Genomic DNA, 21,669 nt, shown 5'->3' with positions numbered 1-21,669 from the left:
TTAGTTTTTGCTTATAAGCAGGAATCAGGAGGATGTAATTATGGTCAGATTTGCAAAATGGAGGGCGAGAGAGAGCTTTGTACGTGGAGTGAAGGTTGTCTGGAGGTTTTTTCCCTCTGGTTGCACATCTAACATGCTGGTAGAAATTAGTTAGGACGGATTTAAGTTTCCCTGGATTAAAGTCCCCGGCCACTAGGAGCGCTGCCTCTGGATGAGCGTTTTCCTGTTTGCTTATGGCCTTATACAGCTCATAGAGTGCAGTCTTAGTGCCAGCACCGGTTTGTGGTGGTAAATAGACAGGTACGAAAAATATAGAAAAATATAGATGAAAACTCTCTTGGTAAAAGTGTGGTCTACAGCTTATCATGAGATGCTCTACCTCAGGCGAGCAAAACCTTCCTGAGTATTAGATTTCGTCACCAGCTATTGTTTACAAATATACACAGACCGCCACCCCTTGTCTTTCCGGAGTCAGCCGTTCTATCCTGCCGATGTAGCATATATATCCCGCCAGCTGTATGTTATCCATGTCGTCGTTCAGCCACGACTCGGTGAACCATAAGATATTACAGTTTTTAATGTCCTGTTGGTAGGATATCCGTGATCGTAGGTCGTCTATTTAGTTTTCCAATGATTGTACGTTGGCTAATAGGACAGATGGTAGAGGCAGAGTACTAGCTCGCTGTCAGATGCTTACAAGGCACCCCGACCTACGTCCACGATATCTCGGTCTCTTTCTCATGCGAATGACAGGGAGTTGGGCCTTGTCGGATGTCTGTAGAATAACCTTTGCGTCCGACTCATTGTAGAAAGAATCTTCGTCCAATACGAGGTGAGTAATCGCTGTCCTGATATCCAGAAGCAATTTTTGGTTATAAGAGATGTTGGCAGAAACATCATGTACAGAATAAATTACAAATAACGCGAAAAAACTGACATAATAGCACAATTAGTTAGGGGTCCGTAAAATGGCAGCCATCTCCTCCGGCGCTATTTTTTCAAACATAAAACATAATATGAACATACAATACTACAGGCAATTTAAGAAGCAAACACATTCCTCCATTAACAACTTGATCTGCCCTAGAGGCACCAGAGCATCAAGGTGCAGAGAGATATGATATGCATATCATTGCATACACAGGTCGCAAAAAACTGAATGCAGATTTATCTATAGTGATCAATGTGACATCTAGCATTAGCCATCCCTGTGATCGGGTCTGGTGACTCGTATGTCTGTAAGGTAAGGTGGAAGTTTGCACAAGAGGGCTTTATAAACAAAAAGAAAGAAAGGCATTGATCTACGATACTTGAGAGGGCCAGCCTACTTTCTGATACAGAATGCAGTGATGTGTATTGAACCTATCACCTGCAGTAAAGCTTAGTGCACAATGATAAACTGCGTCCAATGGCTTCAATGCAGTGGTAGCTGCATTCATATAGACAATATCACCATAGTGTAAAGCCGGAATGTCGTTTGAACGATTTGTTTTCTGCTATTTAACGAAAAGCTTAACTTCTTAACTAACCCATCAATATGCTTTTTGAAGATAGCTTTTCGACAATCCAGATACCCAGATATTTGTAAGCAGTCACACGTTCAATGTGGGCACCATCCAATGTACATATGAAGAGTTCCATTCCAAAACGCTATATACACACATTTTTCTCATTTGTGTTTTTTCATTATTTATGGGTACCTTTATGTGTGTGTAAAATATTACTGTTCTCAGGGCAGCAGCTACTCTTCATGGGGTCCAGCAAAATTAAGGCAGTTATACATTATAAAAAAAACATTACAATACATTCACAACAGATTTCACAACATGCCCCTAGTCTACTACCACATATCTACTGTACAACACAAAATCCATGTGTACGTGTATTTTATTTTATTTCAAGTGCTTATTTTATTGTGTCACAAATTCATCATTTGTACAGTTCTTTATGATAAAATTTGTTATTTGTCACATTTGACTGTGTAAAACCTAGCAGTACTACTTATTTCTCTGAGAGTGAGGCGGATATATAGTGTTTTGCAACAAAACATGATTATTTGTCACTCTGAAATGAAACCATTAAATTATAGAGTTCAATCAAAAACATGTCTGTCATTGAACAAGCCCATGCCATGATTAGGTTATGAAAATACACACCAATCTCTTTCATAAGTTCTTTAAACAATAAAAGCTCATTAAAGAAAATTCTGAAAATGGATATATAGCGTTTTGGAATGAAACCCTCCCTTTATATGCATAAAACGTCAAATACATTTTAAAGGTTTTTGGAAAATAACATATACTTACTTTTACCTGCATTAAGTACCAATTTCAGTTCAACAAATGCTTTCAGCAAAGCAACAAAGGCAAATGTTAGTTCTGAAAGAGCCTTATCAACAGAAAGGGCAACAGTATTGTCCGCATACAAGTGGAGGTTACAATTTCTTACAGACAAACCAATATTGTTTATAAAGTTAATAAAAAGTACAGGGTCCAAAATCGACCCTTGGGGGACACCTTTAGTAATATCAAGGAAACCTGACTTAACACCACCAGAAGAAACACATTGTGTCCTGTCTGTCAGGTAGTTTTCAAATCAAATGCAGGCTGCCTGACCCAGGCCAATTTCAGACAGTCTACAAATTAATAATGAATGGTCAAAAATACACATTGACATACACGTTAAAATACACATTATTATACACAACAATACACAAAAAGCAAAACACAATCATAAAAAACAGACACATTCTTCAGTAAAAAGGTCCCCTAACAACCGTCTGAAATGCCCTAGAGGCACCAATTCCTTAAATTTAAAGTGAAAAGAACTGACCAAGAATCGATCCCTTTGTAGTCCCCTGTAGCTCAGTTGGTAGAGCATGGCACTTGCAACGCCAGGGTTGTGGGTTCGTTTCCCACGGGGGGCCAGTATGAAAAATGTATGCACTCACTAACTGTAAGTCGCTCTGGATAAGAGCGTCTGCAGAATGACTAAAATGTAAATGTAAATGTCCAGAAAACTTGATTTAACGCCATCAGTAAATACACATTGTGCTCTGTTAAATAATTTTCAAACCAGCTACACAGAGCTTGCCTGGTCCAGGACAATTGATGAAAGCTTCTGAATAATTCATGAGTGATCCACAGTGTTAAAAGCTTTAGACAGGTCAATAAAAAGGGCTGCACAATGTTTATTTTTATCCAAACAATTAAGAACATCATTTAAAACCAAAGAAGTAGCAGAGATGGTGCTATGACCTGGTCTGAAACCTGACTGGTGTACATTTAGAATACATTTCATAGTTAAAAAGTATCTAAGTTGAGTTTTTAACAAGGATTCTATAATATTTTCTAGGGAAGAGAGTTTGAAAATGGGGCGATAATTATTTAGGTCACACGGGTCACCACCTTTGTGAAGGGGGAGTATATGGGCCGCCTTTCCTGGGGATGGTACCAGAAATATTTGTAAGGTTAAAAATGTGTTAAAGATTCTGCAATCAAAGGAGCAGAAAGCTGAAGCAATGGCTCAAGCAAATCAGCGCCAGTGAATTTATTTTACATCAATCTTGCGCAAGGTGTCTAGTACATCAGAAGTAGAAAGTTGTGGAAATGAAAACAAACATTCACTAGAAGTTAACGGAACTTCCATTGAGCCAACTAAAGGCTGGGAGAGGGGCAGGCAGTTGGCTGGCTGACCAGGGTCAGTTAAACCACAATTTCTTTCAAATAAAAAGCCTGCCGAGATAAAATGCTGATTAAAAGCTTCACTTTTCAAATTTTTCTCAGTAATGATGCCAGAGTCTGACAACTTACTTAGGCAGGAAAGGAGAGGAATTTCCACGCTTCAGTGCATTAACTGTTTTCCATAATGTAGATGGTTCACCAGCAGAGTCTGAGATAGAACTTAGAAAGTAGCTAGATTTAGCTTTCTTGATTGAGGAAGTGCATATGTTTCTCAATTGCCTGAAAAACTGCCAATCTGCTACAGAGTAAGATTTTCTAGCCTTGACCCAGGCCTGATTTCATCATAACAAGATCTGAAAGTTCTGTAGAGAACAAAGTATTTGTTCTATTTTTTACTCTAAACCGTTTAAAGGGAGCTTGTTTGTCTGCCAAAGAGATACAAATAGATAGCAACAATTCTAGAGCTAATTCGGGTCAGGCATGCAGCTGATAGAGGAGAAATCAGAGTAATACATATCATGAAGAAAAGCTTGTGGGAAAAATAAAAATCTGTTCATAATTATACGACACAGAATGGCGCTGCAATGGATAGCTGCCGTTTTACGGGCTCCTGACCAACTCTGCTATTTTGTGTGTTTTTGTACGTAATGTTTCCGCCATCGTTTCCTGTGACCGAAAAAGGTGATCACTAACCTTGATTTCGATGAAGATTTCTACTTCAATGATTCTGTGGCTAGGAAATATTTCTCACCCCGGACCAGGCCCTAATTCCAGAGACTCAGAAAAGGAAGAGACTACGTAAGAGGCCGACGTGCAGGCACTATGATGAAACTACGTTGGTTAATAAATAATCCAGCTCTTCCCTCCGTTCTATTGGCAAATTTACCATTACTGGAGAACAAACTGGACGAGCTCTGTTTGAGACTATCCTATCAACGGGAGCTGAAGAACTGTAATATCTTATGTTTCTCGGAGTTGTGGCTGGACACGGATAGTATACATCTAGCTGGTTTTTCTATGCATCGGCAGGATCGAACGCCAGCCTCATGTAAGCTCAAGGGGGAAGGTGTGGGTCTCTTTGTTAACAACAGTTGGTGTGCGATCTATAATATTAAGGAAGTCTCAAGGTTCTGCTAGCCTGAGTTAGAATACCTCATGATAAGATGTAGACCATGCTATTTACCAAGACAGTTTTCTATATTTTTCGTAGCTGTCTATTTACCACCACAAACCGAAGCTGGCACTAAGACCGCACTCAACGAGCTGTATAGGGTCATCAGCGAACAAGAAAATGGCCATCCAGAGGCGGTGCCACTAGTGGCCGGGGATTTTAATGCATGGAAACTGAAATCCGTTTTACCTCATTTCTACCAGCATGTCACCTGTGCAACTACAGGACACAAAACTCTAGATCACCTTTACTCCACACACAAAAATGCATAGAATGCTCTCCTTCCATGTATCAAATCTGACCATAATTCTATCTTCCTGATTCCTGCTTACAAGCAAAACTCTAACATTTTGTTGTGTTACTTCCTAAATTAAACATTTATTAAATTGAGTTTTGTGTCACTGGCCTACACACAATACCCCATATTGTCAAAGTTGAATTATGATTTTAGACATTTTTACAAATTAATAAAAAATGAAAAGCTGAAATGTCTTGAGTCAATTAGTATTCAACCCCTTTGTTATGGCAAGCCTAAATAAGTTCAGGAGTAAAAATTTGCTTAATAGGTCACATAGTAAATTGCATTTACTCACTCTGCGTGCAATAATAGTGTTTAACATGATTTCTGAATGACCTCATATCTGTACCCCACACATACAATTCTCTGTAAGGTCCCTCAGTCGATCAGTTCATTTCAAGCACAGATTCAACCACAAAGATCAGGTAGGTTTTCCAATGCCTCGCAAAGAAGGGCGCATATTGGTAGATGAGTAAAAAACAAACAGACATTGAATATCCCCTTTGAGCATGGTGAAGTTATTCATCACTACAAAGATACAGGCGTCCTTCCTAACTCAGTTGCAGGAGGGGAAGAAAACCGCTCAGGGATTTCACCATGTGGCCAATGGTGACTTTAAAATAGTTTGAGTTTAATGGTTGTGATAGGACAAAACTGAGGATGGATCAACAACATTGTAGTTATTCCACAATACTAACCTAAATGCCAGAGTGAAAAGAAGGAAGCTTGTACAGACTAAAAATATCCCAAAACACACATCCTGTTTGCAATAAGGCACTAAAGTAAAACTGCAAAAGAATGAATACAAAGTGTTATGTTTGGGGCAAATCCAACACAACACATCACTGAGTACCACTCTTCATATTTTCAAGCATGGTGGTGGCTGCTGGAGTTGCTTACCAAGACGACATTTAATGTTCCTGAGTGGCCGAGTTACAGTTTTGACTTAAATCGGCTTGAAAATCTATGTCAAGACTACAAAATGGCTGTCTAGCAATGATCAACAACCAACTTGACAGATCTTGAAGAATTTAAAAAAGAATAATGGGCAAATATTTTACAAACCAGGTGTGCAAAGCTCTTAGAGACTTTCCCAGAAAGACTCACAGCCGTAATAGCTGCCAAAGGTAATTCTAACATGTATTGACTCACGGGTGTGAATACTTATGTAAATGAGATATTTCATTTTCATTTTCAATAAATGTGCAAAAATGTCTAAAACATGTTTTCACTTTTTCAGTATGGGATATTGTGTGTACAGTGCATTCGAACCCCTTGACTTTTTCCACATGTTGTTACATTACAGCCTTATTCTAAAAATGGATGAAATCTATTTTTTTTCTCATCAATCTGCAGTCAATACCCCATAATGACAAAGCAAAATAGGTTTTTATAAGTTTTTGCACAAAAAAAGAAAAAAAGAGGGAAATATCACATTTTGTTACATTACAGCCTTATTCTAAAATGGATTAAATTGTTTTTTTCCTCATCAATCTGCAATCAATACCCCATAATGACAAAGCAAAATAGGTTTGTATACATTTTTGCAGCAATACAAAAAGATACAAAAGAGGGAAATATCACCCTTTACTCAGTACCTTTGACAGCGATTACAGCCTCGGTCTTCTACGCTACAAGCTTGGCACACCTGTATTTGGGGAGTTTCTCCCATTCTTTTCTGCAGATCCTCTCAAGCTCTGTCAGGTTGGATGAGGAGCGTCGCTGCACAGTTATTTTCAGGTCTCTCCAGAGATGTTTGATCGGGTTCAAGACCGGGCTCTGGCTGGGCCACTCAAGGACATTCAGAGACTTATCCCAAAGCCACTACTACATTGGATAATCTAGTTTCTTATGGTTTGAGAGGGCTGTCATATGCCTTTTACTGAGGAGTGGCTTCTGTCTGGCCACTACCATAAAGGCCTGATTGGTGGAGTGCTGCAGAGATGGTTGTCCTTCTGGAAGGTTCTCCCATCTCCATAGAGGAACTCTAGAGCTCTGTCAGAGTGACCATTGGGTTCTTGTTTACCTCCCTGACCAAGGCCCTTCTCCCCCGATTGCTCAGTTTGGCATGGCGGCCAGCTCTAGGAAGAGTCTTGGTGGTTCCAAACTCCTTCCATTTAAGAATGATGGAGGCCACTGTGTTGTTGGGAATCTTCAATGCTGCAGACATTTTTTGGTACCCTTCCCCAGATCTGTGCCTCGAAACAATCCTGTCTCAGAGCTCTACGGACATTTCCTTCGACCTCATGGCTTGGTTTTGCTCTGACATACACTGTTAACTGTGGGACCTTATATAGACAGGGGTGTGCCTTTCCAAATAATGTCCAATCAATTGAATATACGACAGGTGGACTCCAATCAAGTTGTAGAAACATCTCAAGGATGATCAATGGAAACAGAATGCACCTGAGCTCAATTTCGAGTCTCAAGGGTCTTAATACTTATGTAAAATAGGTATTTTTGTTTTTTAATTAAATTTAATTAATCTAAAAACCTGTTTTCGCTTTCTCGTTATGGGGTATATTGTGTAGATTGATGAGGAACATTTTTTATTTAATCAATTTTAGAATAAGGCTGTAACGTAACAAAATGTGGAAAAGGGGAAGGGGTCTGAATACTTTCCGAATGCACTGTAGAGCAAATAACAATCTGTAACAATGTGTATCTTGTTTCTCTGAAACTCCCTGTCTCACCCACAGGAAATGGAGCGGATGAAAGAGGAAGTGGAGAACGCTAACGTACTGCTACAGCAGAGAGACTTGTTGACACAGAAACTACAGGTGAGTACATTGTACTGCCACCTGTGGCTTTAGACTTTTGTATTTGTTATGGCAAAATTAAGGCAATTTTAAAAACGTTACAACAGATTTCACAACACAAGTTGAGGATGATGGATGATAATTTTTGGGAAAAATATCAACTTTTTAATCAAGCTGTTAGAACACTACAGCACCAATGTATATTAGTTTGTCGCACATCAGCAAGCAGCACATAACGCCCTGGACCAGAGCTAGCTGTAGCTAGTTAACAAGCTTGTGTGTGCAGCGGCACTAGACTTGAAAACGCATCTTACTTTTTTGAAGTTAATAACTCCAATGTTAACTGTACTTAATATATCCTTATCACTAGCCTTTAAAAAAACGTAAATCTATACTGCTGCCACCTAGGGATGAGGTGTGGAAGTGGTAGTGTGCTGTCTATCTATGTGCTTACACTAAACTACCCCACATATCATAACAATTCTTAACATCTCTCTAACTATCTTCTGATTCGCACAGTATGTTTTATTTTTATTTAGGGCTCAATTCAATCCGTAGCGTGTAAGAGCTGCGTTGTTGCATGATTGCCATACAAAGGCAATGTTACTGCGTCTGCAGAGACTGCATTCATAGTAAACGCTGCATATGTCGGCTCAATCGAAAATTACCTTTAAATTTCAATCGTATAACGCAGATCTTCAGCTCTTCGGATTGAATCGAGCCCTTGACCTTTATTGTAGCAGGGAGTCCCATTGAGACCAAGGTCTCTTTTGCAAGGGAGCCCTACATCTCAACAATTACACAACAATTACACAATCAAGGCTGTATAGGAGCATAGGAAATACAAAACACAAAACACAATCATGAAAAAAAAATCACATTCCTCAGTAAAGAGGTCTTCAACCAAAAATCTGAATTTGCCAAAGCACACCAATGCATCCAACTGTAGGGTATTCTGAAGATTGTTCCATAAGTGTAGTGCGAAGCAACTAAAAGCTGTTTTGGGTCATTCCACCAATTTGGTTCCTTTTGATAAATAAAAAATGATTTCACTTAATTTAAACATTCTGTCATAAAGAGCATATGTTCATCTTCATAAAAAACATGTTTTCCCATCGCAAGAGGTTCAATAAAAAATTTAAATAGTAAGTGGCTATTACGTGCCAAATAAAGTAACAGGGTTGACCCTAACAGGGTTGAAGATTTCAGCTTAAATCAGCCATAAATCCCCTTGTGATAGGGGGATTGGAAGCATGTGCAACAAGGAGTGGCGATTGAATGCAAGGTTCACAAAAACTATTTAATTTTTAGAACATTTCTATCTATGGGTAACAGGGTTGACGTGTTATGCTCGGCCCACTCACAAAACACCAGAAAATGGCCAAAAAGAGAAGAACCATCTCACCTGCTTTTATGATTTTACTTTTAGATTCAATATTTAAAAAGGAATAGTTTCACTATATTAAAACAAGAGTTCAGTTCACATAACAGGGTTGACCTTAAAATGAAGGACAGACGTAAATGAATCACTAACCACATGAAATAAATAATAATCTTCAGAAATGACTTTGTCAAAGCAACAAAATAATTAGGGCTTAAATTTGGAGAAATGTTGTGGTTAAGTGGGTTAAAATGTTCTTATAAGTCACAGAGGGTGCACGGAGGGACATGTGAAAAATCTTGGCACTTTAGCAAGTCTTTATTCATATAAAAAATCGGATTTATTGAATAATGTGGTCTATATTAAAAGGCACTTCATTTAATATACCATGTTTTAAAAATTCAATATTGGTGCATGTCTACTTAAAATATCAAAGGGACGCAAAAGGCACTCTTTTCATGGAACGACACTTTTATCTAAATCTGTAGTAACAGACGGAATTTAAAGTATTAGCCATCCCTGTGACCGGCAATGGTATCTCGTACTCCTATAAGTTAGTAGTAACGATGTTAAGTAATGCGGGAGTTTTTGCAAAAGGGCTTTATAAATTAACAGGATGCAATGTTTTCACCTACGCAACGTCAAACAGGACCATCCTACTTTCTGATAGAGGAAGCGCTGTGGTAAACTGCAGTTCATTGAAATGTGAGTTCATTCAATCCTTTGATTGGGTGGGAAAGATGTAAATTGCTACTGATCTGATTGGTCATCTGTTCATTCTCCCCTGAGCAGCGTCGTCATCATAGGTTTCTATGGAGGGCATATTTTTTTTCACCACAAGCTGGATGGGTTTGCGTTGAAGTCACAGGGAGATTCTCAATTGGATTTGCTCAACACCTCCTATCCTCTCCTCCTTCCTCTTGTCGCCTCCTTTTGAAAAAGTACTGATTGAGCACCCCCTACAGGCCATTGCAAAACAGTGTTTTTAACCAGATATTTAGTGATTGGAATATATTAAATATAGATTTATCTATAAATTGTTTATATTTATATTTTTCTTAAATTCAGATAAAGGACGGTGTTCTTCCCCTTCCTCCAATGGTAAGCCTCATCTGAGTGACACACAGTGGCACACTAATACAGTAGTGTAGTGACAGGGAAGTGTGTTAGATTCAAGTTTTGAATTCCACCGCTGCCACCATATTCCTACAAACATATTCAGGTTAGAGTGTGCGTCCATACTGACTCTCATTGTCTCTCCACCAAGCAAAAAATAGAAACCACACATTCATTGTTGTAGCCGGCACTACTTCTCACAGTCTCTCTCCCAGAATTGTGGACTCGAGTCACATGACTTGGACTCGAGTTTGATGACTTGAGACTCGACTTGATAGAAAATAAAATAACTTGAGACTTGACTTGAGACTTATGGCTTGAAATTATCTGGCCAGGTTTTGTAACGTTTTGTCACTCATTTTGTGGCACTGAGTCTTCGGGGATTACTCTCCACGCAGCCAGAGACAGTAAAAAACTGATTGGGTAGTGAAACGCACACTTGGCCCTCTGATAGGACCAGCAAACTGTCAATCAACACAGGTCGGGTGAGCTAGCGCAGTGAGAAGGTTTTGGGGGTTGCGAGTGTGAAACTGAATGGGAAAAATATATTTATTTCATACATATTTTAATAGGCTACATATAGCCTACCATTTGTATTGAATATTTATACCTTTGCTTATTCGATCTGGTCACTAACATAGGCCTGCCTACGGCATTGCACCAAATTCTTGTTTCAAAAACATCTAATCTGTGCTTAAGAACCAATCTTGACTGCTGACCAATGACCAATCAGCATTGGCGCGCAAATGTGGGCGCACGTATCCAGATTAGTGACCAGAAAGTGCTTGTTTAATTTTCACCGGGTTTTGCCTAGCAAAAACAGAGTTAATATTATCCATATAAAGTACCATTTATCAATCTGATATGGTCGCATCTTTGCTACAACAATAGGCTACCTGGTGATTTCATTGATCATTTTCATGTTTCAGATAGGCCTAGTAGTTTGGGTGGGTTATAATTATATACCTCAGTGGTGGTACTGGCTATATGTCTAAAGATAGCTGTAACATCGCACTACCTTCAATCCTCATGGGATGAAGATGTAACATATTCTGGAAAATTAATTATGATATTTGTGAGGAAGAAAAAGACTACAGACAGATCATGCTTTCCATCTGATCCTGCAACCTCCGCTGCATACAGGTAGGCCATATGTACCTGACCGGCTCGATTCGGTCTTATGTAGCAAAATTTGAAATTGTGTTTTTTACATTGGTAAAAGTAGAGACTCAGAGCTAGAAAATGGTATATCGTACACTACAGTTGAGGAACAATGGGAAAGTAATTCTGCTTTGAAAGTTGATAAACTTGTAACCTCACTTTTGAGAAAATGGCCCTTAAATGTTTTGGTAAACCTACTGGAGAGCTCTTTTTTGTCTACACCCATTCAGCATTGTTCACACACTCTTAAGCCTTAGCCCCACCCATCCCTTTAAGGATTCACGTGAGGCCATGTACTAAACAACCAAAGAGTTCAAGACTAAAGGCTGGTTTATTGTTGTGGCAGTGACATCATGAACTTCTATTGTCATCCGACATCAAAGTTGTCGTTGTCGTTATGAAAAAGTATAAACACAAAAACTACAGGCTTCATGACATCAGCAGCCTGCTGGTCCAAAATAGCATAACTAGTGTATTTTAACACCAATAAACCCACCCGTTTAAAAATGAATTTAGTATATATCAATCTAGCAAACTAGGCAACTAAAAGCAACATTCTAAACAATGTTTTGAATTGTTTCTAGCTTGTTAGTTAGCTAGCTATTGTTAAATGAGCTGGCTACCCATGCTTCTACATCTGCATTGCTTGATGCTTGGGGTTTTAGGCTGGGTTTCTGTATAGCACTTTGTGACATCTGCTGATGTAAAAAGGGCTTTATAAATACATTTGATTGATTGATTCAAATAATGACCATATCATATAGCTGACAACGTCTTCACTTTAGCTCATTTGTCTTCATTATTACAGGTAAATAAACTCACAACAAGATAATTATTTACAAGTTAATGGCGAGACAATTACAGAAAATAGCTTACGGTTGTGAGTGTGACAAAATAAAAGCAGGGCATTCTACTGGAGAATTTTTGAACTTGGACATTGTCTTGTTGGCCTAAAGTTGTGTGTGTTCGTAAATTCACTCTTACATCTATTCCGATTTCAGAGCACTCTCATCTGAGTGTGACAGAGCGCAGAATAACTGATGAATTTGTGAATGCTCAACACCCATTGAATATGGCCGGTGTCAGTAAATGTCGGTAAAAAAGCGTAATAAAATTGTTGCCAGCAGCACAGTTACAGTCACCAACACTCTGGATAACATGAAAACAGCCTAACCAGCTCTGCTAGAGTGAGTAAAATGGTAAGAGTGAGGTGTTCTCTCATTTGTGTCTGGAAGTAGCTAGCAAGCTAGCCAACGTTAGCCAGTTAGCTTGGGTGCTTGACTGCAGTTGTGAGGTCAGAACGCTCGGATCAACCCTACTCCTCGGCCAGAGCATCCAGTGTGTGCTCTGAACGCTCCGAGAGCGAAACGCTCTGAATTTACAAACGGACAATCTGACAACGCTCTGAATTTACAAACACCCAGAGCGCTCTCTGGCACTCCAGATTAAATTTACGAACACACCCGTTATATCCTAATTTTACTTTGGTGCAGGTCATGTTCTTCACATTACCGTCTCTGGTAAACACATATCAAATAAAATCTATGTTTATTTGTCACATACACAGGATACATTAGGTGTAGTGAAAGAGTCTTGTTTAGACATGTAGGTAGCTAGCTAAACAATGAACCATAATCCCAACTCATAACGTTACTACCCTGCATGAATCTGCAGGTAGCTAACCAACCGGGTTCAATGTTAGCTAGCTAGCTAACATTAGGCTATAACAATGCAAATGGCTCTGTGATACGAATAATATTACTACACAGATCATACACGTAACGTTAGCTAGCGAGCCAGCCAGATACCGTTAGCTAGCTAGCTAACAGTACGCTTTAACTTGAAATGAAAATGACTTTCTGACAAAATTAGAAACGTATAATATCTGAAAATGTAGCTAGCTAGACTATCTTACCCGTATACATGGATGGACGCTTCTCCCTCTCTGTCACGGATGCCGTGGGTGCCCTTAGATTGAAGATGTAATCCGGAGACAGGTGTTTAATACAGCAGCCTTCTGTGTGTTCTCTTTTCGACCCTCTGCATATTTGCAATCAAACGCCAGAATTTTCTCTACCTCCTTAGCTATCATACTGTAATTCCACCGGGCATTCCACTAATTTCAAAACTCGGTCCTCCAGAAAGTAAAGAGCAACACTTTTTTTTAAAAAGTGCATTAAAAAGGATTACCTACACATACTGACCATCTCATGTTATAGACAGAAGAGTGCTACATGGCAGACCAATCCGAACTCATCTCTCGGCATGTCCAGCCCATCCATTATCTCAGCCAATCATGGCTAGCAGGAAGGTTCCTGTCTTTTTACGTGGCTAAACCAACTAGGCTCGTCATTTAACAATTGTATTCATATTTACAGATGGCATACAAGTTTGTTATTAAGGCACATAAAAGTTCACATGTTCCAGAAGGCATTTCTACCAACAAAGTTTTGATTAAATAACAAAGTTCACGTTCAAAATGCCTGTCCTGTGAAGTAGTGATGCGCGACATACGCCTAGTTTCCTGAAACAAGTCACATATGATCCTGCTTGCTCTGGACTCCAGAGAAGTGACAATGTAACATGATATCCCTAATTGGTATTGACTGCTAACATGAATGACTTTCAGCTCAAAATGCAGGTGAAAACACGGTTTATTTCTGTATCTTGCGTTTTGAAAATCTGTCACCGTTTATGGCTGTAATGACAGACTACATTTGCGCAACGATTGTGCACACGTGCATGTGCGTGGTCGCAAGCTTTGAACCACTCTTTTTTGAGGGTCACGGGTCAAAAAGTTTGAAAACCACTGAGCTAGCAAACAGATTGCTGATTTGCTGAAAAAATATAGGATCGGGTTTAGTGCAAATGTCAAATTGTAGGGAGAGAGGATTGCCATAAATGAATATGCATCTGCAGCTCCAAAAATGTTTGGTGATCAAGAATATGAACTGTTTACTTTGCAAGCTCACCAGCAATGGGGCATCAAGCAACAATTACTGGCATAGGCCTACTGGTTTTTGTTATGTCAAAATTGCTTGAAATGTATAATTTAAGCTTGACATTTGGAATTTGTTGTTAAAATTAAGTTTTACATAATCAAAATGTGTTGTAGACAAAATAATGAAAAGGGCTGTCTGGTAGCCTCAATAAATAGACAAAGATTTGTAGTTGAACAAGTCATATGTTTTCTTAAACTTGACTTACTCTTAGAATGCACAGCTCAGACTTGACTCGATACTCGACCCGTCCTACTTGGGACTCGACTTGAGACTTGCACCTTGTGACTTGAGACTTGCTCTCTCCCCCCTCTCTTCCCTCCCCAGGAGACGGAGTTGCATGGGCGAGTGTTAGAGGAGCAGCTCCTGGGAGCTGAGCAGCGATTGGAAGAGAGTCAGGAAGAGCAGGAGAACTTCAGGAAGAGCCTAAGGACCCTACTGGAGCTGCTGGATGGGAAGATATTTGAGCTGACAGAGCTCAGGGACAGCCTGGCCAAGCTCATAGAGGACAGATAGATATTCACACACCACCCCCCACTGGCCAACACACTGAATTACACATACAGAGACACTCTGACCCCTACTGGCAGAGTCAGTGAACTACACACATAGAGACTCCACAGGATTGACATGGCTCATAGAGGTCATATAGAGCTCACAGACTCACAGCACCCCTTAATGTTAGACATACAGAACAGCACCCTCGCAGGTTAGTGCCCCCTTCTGCCAGACCCATAGAACAACAATATACCCTGCTGCCAGACCCACACAACAACATAACCCAGTGCTGATGGTATAGAACAGCACCCCCGATTGGCTCCTATGTGTATTGTAACTGCACCCTCTCCTTCCAAAATAACCTCCTGCAGCTGCTGCCACACTGCCCTCAGCTGTTGAACACACAGAACAGGTGCCCCATGCTGACCCTGTGAACATATGTCTGAGCAACGACATCCTTTGCAGACTGACCGAACAGCAACCCCTGCTGGTAGACTCACAGGAATACGGCTTTACAGTTAATTCATTTACAGTATTCAGTATGTGGCCCATGCAGAATTAAAACCCACAAATCTGGTGTTGCCAGCACCATATTCCAACACACTGAGCTATTGAAAACTACAGACTACAGGAGAGCCCTCAATCAACCACTGAAACCCACAGAGCAGGAGCAGGAGTAATGTCCAATACACAACCACATACCTTGGCCTAGGACTTACAAAGGCTGCTGGAAGTTGGAGTTCTGTTTACATTGATATTCAAGTCTTCTGGACTCGAGTATGACTGAACTTTGCGCAATATGAAAATAATATAGTATACTATCACAAGAGAATCTTCCAGATGCATTGGTCATGCTTTATTTAGAACTCCAGGTAGCCTAGCGGTTAAGAGCGTTAGGCTAGTAACCGAAAGGTCCTTGGCTAGAATCCCTGAGAATCCCTGTTGCAAGGTGGAAATATCTGCTGTTCTGTCCTTGAGCAAGGCAGTTAAGCCTCAACAACAACTGCTCCCTGGGTGCAGATGACGCCAATTAAGGCAGCCCCCGCACCTCTCTGATTCAGAGGGGTTGGGTTAAATTTATGTTGAATGCATTCAGTTGGGCAACTGACTAGGCATCCCCTCTTGACTGGGATATTTCTTAATGGTTTATTCCTCCCTTTTTATTCCACCATTCCAACCCCAGAGACCTGGGCAATGTTCCCTCTAAACTGCGCGCGTGCACACTTCTTCCAGGACTGCCGCGCAGAAGAAATGCCATGCTGTGCGCAGAGATGCAAGAGATTGAAATTCACTGAGTTGGCCCTATTAGTTTGCACTATATAGATCAACGTTTTTTCTGTGATCGAATCAACATTATATCAGGCCCTTTTCAATGCAACAAACCAAAACAAATCTAACTTTGCAAGATTAAGTCTGTGATTTTGTTGTAGGCAGAGCCAGAGCGCAACGGAGTAGAATTCTATTGGCGGGGTAGCCCACGAGCGGTCTTTTAATCACCGGAGTGAATGCACTTTTCAGATTAGAGCGCAGAGCCGTGCGTGTGCACATTTGTTGATATTCTTTGCTAGTTAGCTAGTTATTAGCCCAGTTATAGATAAGTATAGGTCAGCAATGGGGAGTTACTGCTTCCTACAAGAGCACAAACCGTGTAGGCTACATTTCAAGCTCTCTTCGAAAAGCCAGTCAGGTAAAAAGCTTAAATCTTAATTAAAGGGGCAGTGTTGAATTTTGAGTCAGGCTTGAATATGCAAATAAGCCAATAGACAGAGGGGTAGCCTACTTTGTCTAATTCTCTGTATGGTAATAATAATAAATTGTATTTTGTTAAGTGGTTTCTCGCATCATACAACGCAATACAACGCAAATAGTCTGGCTAGCCATTTGTTTAGCTGTTCATGAGTCTTATGGCTTGGGGGTAGAAGCTGTTAAGAAGCCTTTTGGACCTAGACTTCGCACTCCGGTACCACTTGCCGTGCGGTAGCAGAGGGAACAGTCTTTGACAATTTTTAGGGCCTTCCTCTGACACCGCCCTGGATGGCAGAAAGCTTGGCCCCGGTGATGTACTGGGCCGTACGCACTACCCTCTGTAGTGCCTTGCGGTCGGAGGCCGAGCAGTTGCCATACCAGGCAGTGATGCAACCAGTCAGGATGCTCTCAATGGTGCAGCTGTAGAACTTTTTGAGGATCTGAGGACCCATGCCAATTTTTTTCAGTCTCCTGAGAGGGAAGAAGCTTTGTCGTGCCCTCTTCACGACTGTCTTGGTGTGTTTGGACCATGATGGTTTGTTGGTGATGTGGACACCAATAAACTTTAAGCTCTCAATCTGCTCCACTACAAGCCTGTATTGAACACCACGTATAGGCTACTGTAGGCCATAGAAAAGCTATTTCCATGTGAAAATGTTATGGGATTTGCTCCATTGGTTTTGTTGGTAGGCCTACATTATGCTCAAATAGCCACAATAGCCTATTGGCTACAGTCTAAAACTGTAAGGGTACAGCCTCAGTGATCACTGTAAACGCGCGCCGGAAGTTGCACAAACTTCTCACAATGTTCAAGTTTCCACTCACAAGACTTAAAATTTGCTCTTTGCCCCAAAACATTTGAGGGAACATTGGACCTGGGGTTTGGAGAAAAGTTTCAGAACGTTTCAAGCAGTTCAGAGTTAACCCTGTTCATTTGAAAGATGTTAAAACATTTTTAAACCTTACATGTTCTGAATCCACCCTTACTTCCTCCTGAACAGAGAACTGACCTTGTCTTCCTGCAAAGCTCGGGGCAATGTGTATGTTACTGAACGGATCCTGAACTCTACACTGCTTGAGTGTGTGTATGTGTCTAGAGAGAGTTCCTGTACAGAGGCTTGTACACACACTGAGCAATACCAGACATTCTCTGGATGACAGACTCTTCAATCTAACAATCAGGTATTCAACTCAGTGGTCTGACTTGGACACTAAGACTGCACCACAAATTACACTCTATTCCTCATATAGTGCTTTACTTATTAAAATATACATAGAAAGACAGATAGGTAGTTAGAAAGATAGTTGTATAGTTTATGTATGTCACTCCTCAATAAAAAAAGCACAGTATGACATTTATGCAAAGGTGCATTAAAATACAAGATTATAATATGGCTGAAAGCATAAATGCCATATGTTCAAGGAAAGAAGAAAACTGGACCATTCATGTGTCTCTACTGCACTTTAAGGGGAATAAGATGCAGAGATGCGCCCTAAGACTCTTTGGTCTCAGAAACACTGGGTACACCCACATGAAAAAATACTATAGTTTACTATAGAATACTACAGTACTTACTGTAGAATTATGTAGTAAACTGTAGTATACTGTATAATACTATACTACACATGGTAGTATCCCTTGATTATGTGTAGTACTTACTATAGAACCGAGGAGGCTGGTGGGAGGAGCTATAGGAGGATGGGTTCATTGTAATGGCTGGAATGGAGTATATGGAACGGAGTCAAATATGTGGTTTCCATATGTTTGATGTGTTTGATACCATTTTATTTATTCCATTCCAGCCATTACGATGAGCCCGTCCTCTTATAGCTCCTCCCACCAGCCTCCTCTGCTATAGAATGTTGTAGTATACTGTAGAATACTGTAGTATTATCCGCAAAAAAACACTGTAGTATATACTACAGGAATGTCCGCAAAAACACGACAATTTTATAACTATAGTAAATACTATAGTATTCAATTAGCATATACCTGCCCTTTCCCCTCCCCCATATCCCAATTTGTGCCACCCATAAGTGAGAAACCTACATGCCAAGTATGTACCTACCTACCTACAGGTTATGGAAAATTTGCTCTTTTAGTACTTCTCCAGCAGGTTTCCTCAAGGAGAAAGCCTTCAGTTCAATGTCAAAGATAATAAAACAATATAGTAAATACTACAGTAATGTCTGAAAAATACTACAGTATCCTACAATCCGCAAAAACACTACAGTGAATACTCTAGTATTTTTATACGATAATATACTATAGTTGTTTTTTTCATGTGGGCAGTTCTTCACCATGGACCTGACCTGCGATGAATACAAAAGAACTGTCCTAAGTTTATATACTTTTTATATTCAGTATATATTCTGTATATTAAATGTAAGATATACTGTATAAGATAACTTTATAATTGGGCTCGGGTGTAACCAGAAAGTTGGTTAAATCTGCAGAATAATTTTTGGTTGCTTTGGTGTACGTTTTTGGATTACAGAAATCAATATCTTAATTTTGACATTAATGATGTTATACTGTAAATGAAAGGCTTTGTTGAGATAATGCAGAGGGTGTAAGCATTTTTTCCCCTATTTTGTAACTTATGGTACTTAATTTAAGTATGAGTGTGTTTAAAGCTGTGAGAAAGCTGGCAATATTTTTGACTATTTAAAGTCATTTTGAACAAAAGTGAGTATGCTATTTAATAAGAAGTACCTCAGGCTTAGGATAATGATGCTAGGGGGTACGACTGGTGTGATGATGCAATTGTGATGAAATATGTGGTTGTGGTGGAGATTAATTTGCCAAATTGTATGGAGAATTCAGAGCTTTAACACTATTTAGGAGGCTTTGTAATCGCCATGTCCATGTTGTAATAATATTACTACAGGAAGGAATCACTGTTTAAGTAAAGTTCTTAAAATAGTTTATAGACTGGCCAGATTAGCAATGGGTTGAAATGACATCAGGCTGACATCATATTCTGGTTGTTGTATACAGGCTGAAAATTTTTGTTTTTTTTAACGTCTTTCAGAAAATGTCCAGCCTTTTTCCAGACTTCTTCAATTGGTCATGAAAAATACATCTTGAGACATTTATATTTACGTCATTTAGCAGACGCTCTTATCCAGAGCGACTTACAAATTGGTGCATTCACCTTATAGCCAGTGGGATAACCACTTTACAACGTTTTATTTTTTTGGGGGTGGGGTAAGGGGTGGGGGGGGAACAGTTTTGACTGGGCTGAGCGGGAACTGTGCTTCTGCAGAGGTAGGGGAGCCAGCAGGCCAGAGGTGGATGAACGCAATGCCCTCGTTTGGGTGTAGGGACTGATCAGAGCCTGAAGGTACGGAGGTGCCGTTCCCCTCACAGCTCCGTAGGCAAGCACCATGGTCTTGTAGCAGATGCGAGCTTCAACTGGAAGCCAGTGGAGTGTGCGGAGGAGCGGGGTGACGTGAGAGAACTTGGGAAGATTGAACACCAGACGGGCTGCTGCATTCTGGATGAGTTGTAGGGGTTTAATGGCACTGGCAGGGAGCCCAGCCAACAGCGAGTTCCAGTAATCCAGACGGGAGATGACAAGTGCCTGGATTAGGACCTGTGTCGCTTCCTGTGTAAGGCAGGGTCGTACTCTCCGAATGTTGTAGAGCATGAACCTACAGGATCGGATCACCGCCTTGATGTTAGCGGAGAACGACAGGGTGTTGTCCAGGGTCACACCAAGGCTCTTCGCACTCTGGGAGGAGGACACAACGGAGTTGTCAACCGTGATGGCGAGATCATGGAATGGGCAGTCCTTCCCCGGGAGGAAGAGCAGCTCCGTCTTGCCAAGATTCAGCTTGAGGTGGTGATCCGTCATCCATACTGATATGTCTGCCAGACATGCAGAGATGCGATTCGCCACCTGGTTATCAGAAGGGGAAAGGAGAAGATTAGTTGTGTGTCGTCTGCGTAGCAATGATAGGATAGGCCATGTGAGGACATGACAGAGCCAAGTGACTTGATGTATAGTGAGAATAGGAGAGGGCCTAGAACTGAGCCCTGGGGGACACCAGTGGTGAGATCACGTGGTGCGGAGACAGCTTCTCGCCACGCCACTTGGTAGGAGCGATCGGTCAGGTAGGACGCAATCCAAGAGTGAGCCGTGCCGGAGATGCCCTGTTCGGAGAGGGTGGAGAGGAGGATCTGATGGTTCACAGTATCAAAGGCAGCAGACAGGTCTAGAAGGACAAGAGCAGAGGAGAGAGTGTTAGCTTTAGCAGTGCGGAGAGCCTCCGTGACACAAAGAGCAGTCTCAGTTGAATGACCAGTCTTGAAACATGACTGGTTTGGATCAAGAAGGTCATTCTGAGAGAGATAGCAAGAGAGTTGGCTAAAGACGGCACGCTCAATAGTTTTGGAGAGAAAAAAAAGAAGGGATACTGGTCTGTAGTTGTTGACATCAGAGGGATCGAGTGTTGGTTTTTTGAGAAGGGGTGCAACTCTCGCTCTCTTGAAGACGGAAGGGACATAGCCAGAGGTCAAAGATGAGTTGATCAGCGAGGTGAGGTAAGGGAGAAGGTCTGGAGAAGAGAGGAGGGGATAGGGTCAAGGGGGCAGGTTGTTGGGCGGCCGGCCGTCACAAGTCGCAAGATTTTATCTGGAGGGAGAGGGGAGAAAGAAGTCAAAGCATAGGGTAGGGCAGTGTGAGCAGGACCAGCAGTGTCATTTGACTTAACAAACGAGGCAGATAAAATCTTGCGATATCTGATATTCAACCCCCAAAATTGCATCATTGTGACATTGTATGCTCACTGGGTCATGTTTAGAAATATGTTGTGTTTAGATTTCAGGGGTTCCCTGCACTGTCTGTTTAT

At 40.8% G+C, this 21,669-nt stretch overlaps 1 protein-coding gene and 1 non-coding gene across 3 annotated transcripts in view; both read left to right on the top strand.

Annotated features, from left to right (window-relative positions):
- Positions 1 to 16,677, top strand: part of LOC121584564 (homer protein homolog 1) — a 106,375-nt gene extending 89,698 nt beyond the window's left edge. For both annotated transcript variants that reach the window (XM_041900511.2, XM_041900510.1), the window contains 2 exons: positions 7,852 to 7,932; positions 14,896 to 16,677. In XM_041900511.2, coding sequence (XP_041756445.1) covers positions 7,852 to 7,932; positions 14,896 to 15,084 — 270 coding nt within the window. In that variant the 3' untranslated portion in view covers positions 15,085 to 16,677. The remainder of the gene's footprint in view (positions 1 to 7,851; positions 7,933 to 14,895) is intronic.
- A 2,220-nt stretch (positions 16,678 to 18,897) lies between these two features.
- On the top strand, positions 18,898 to 18,952 carry LOC121585246. Its single transcript, XR_006003825.1, has one exon. It is a non-coding gene; the product is annotated as a U7 small nuclear RNA (small nuclear RNA).
- The last annotated feature ends 2,717 nt before the right edge of the window (positions 18,953 to 21,669 follow it).

Source organism: Coregonus clupeaformis, chromosome 16, assembly GCF_020615455.1.
Source record: "Coregonus clupeaformis isolate EN_2021a chromosome 16, ASM2061545v1, whole genome shotgun sequence".
NCBI lineage: Eukaryota > Metazoa > Chordata > Actinopteri > Salmoniformes > Salmonidae > Coregonus > Coregonus clupeaformis.
This window is presented reverse-complemented; position numbering and strand designations above follow the sequence as displayed.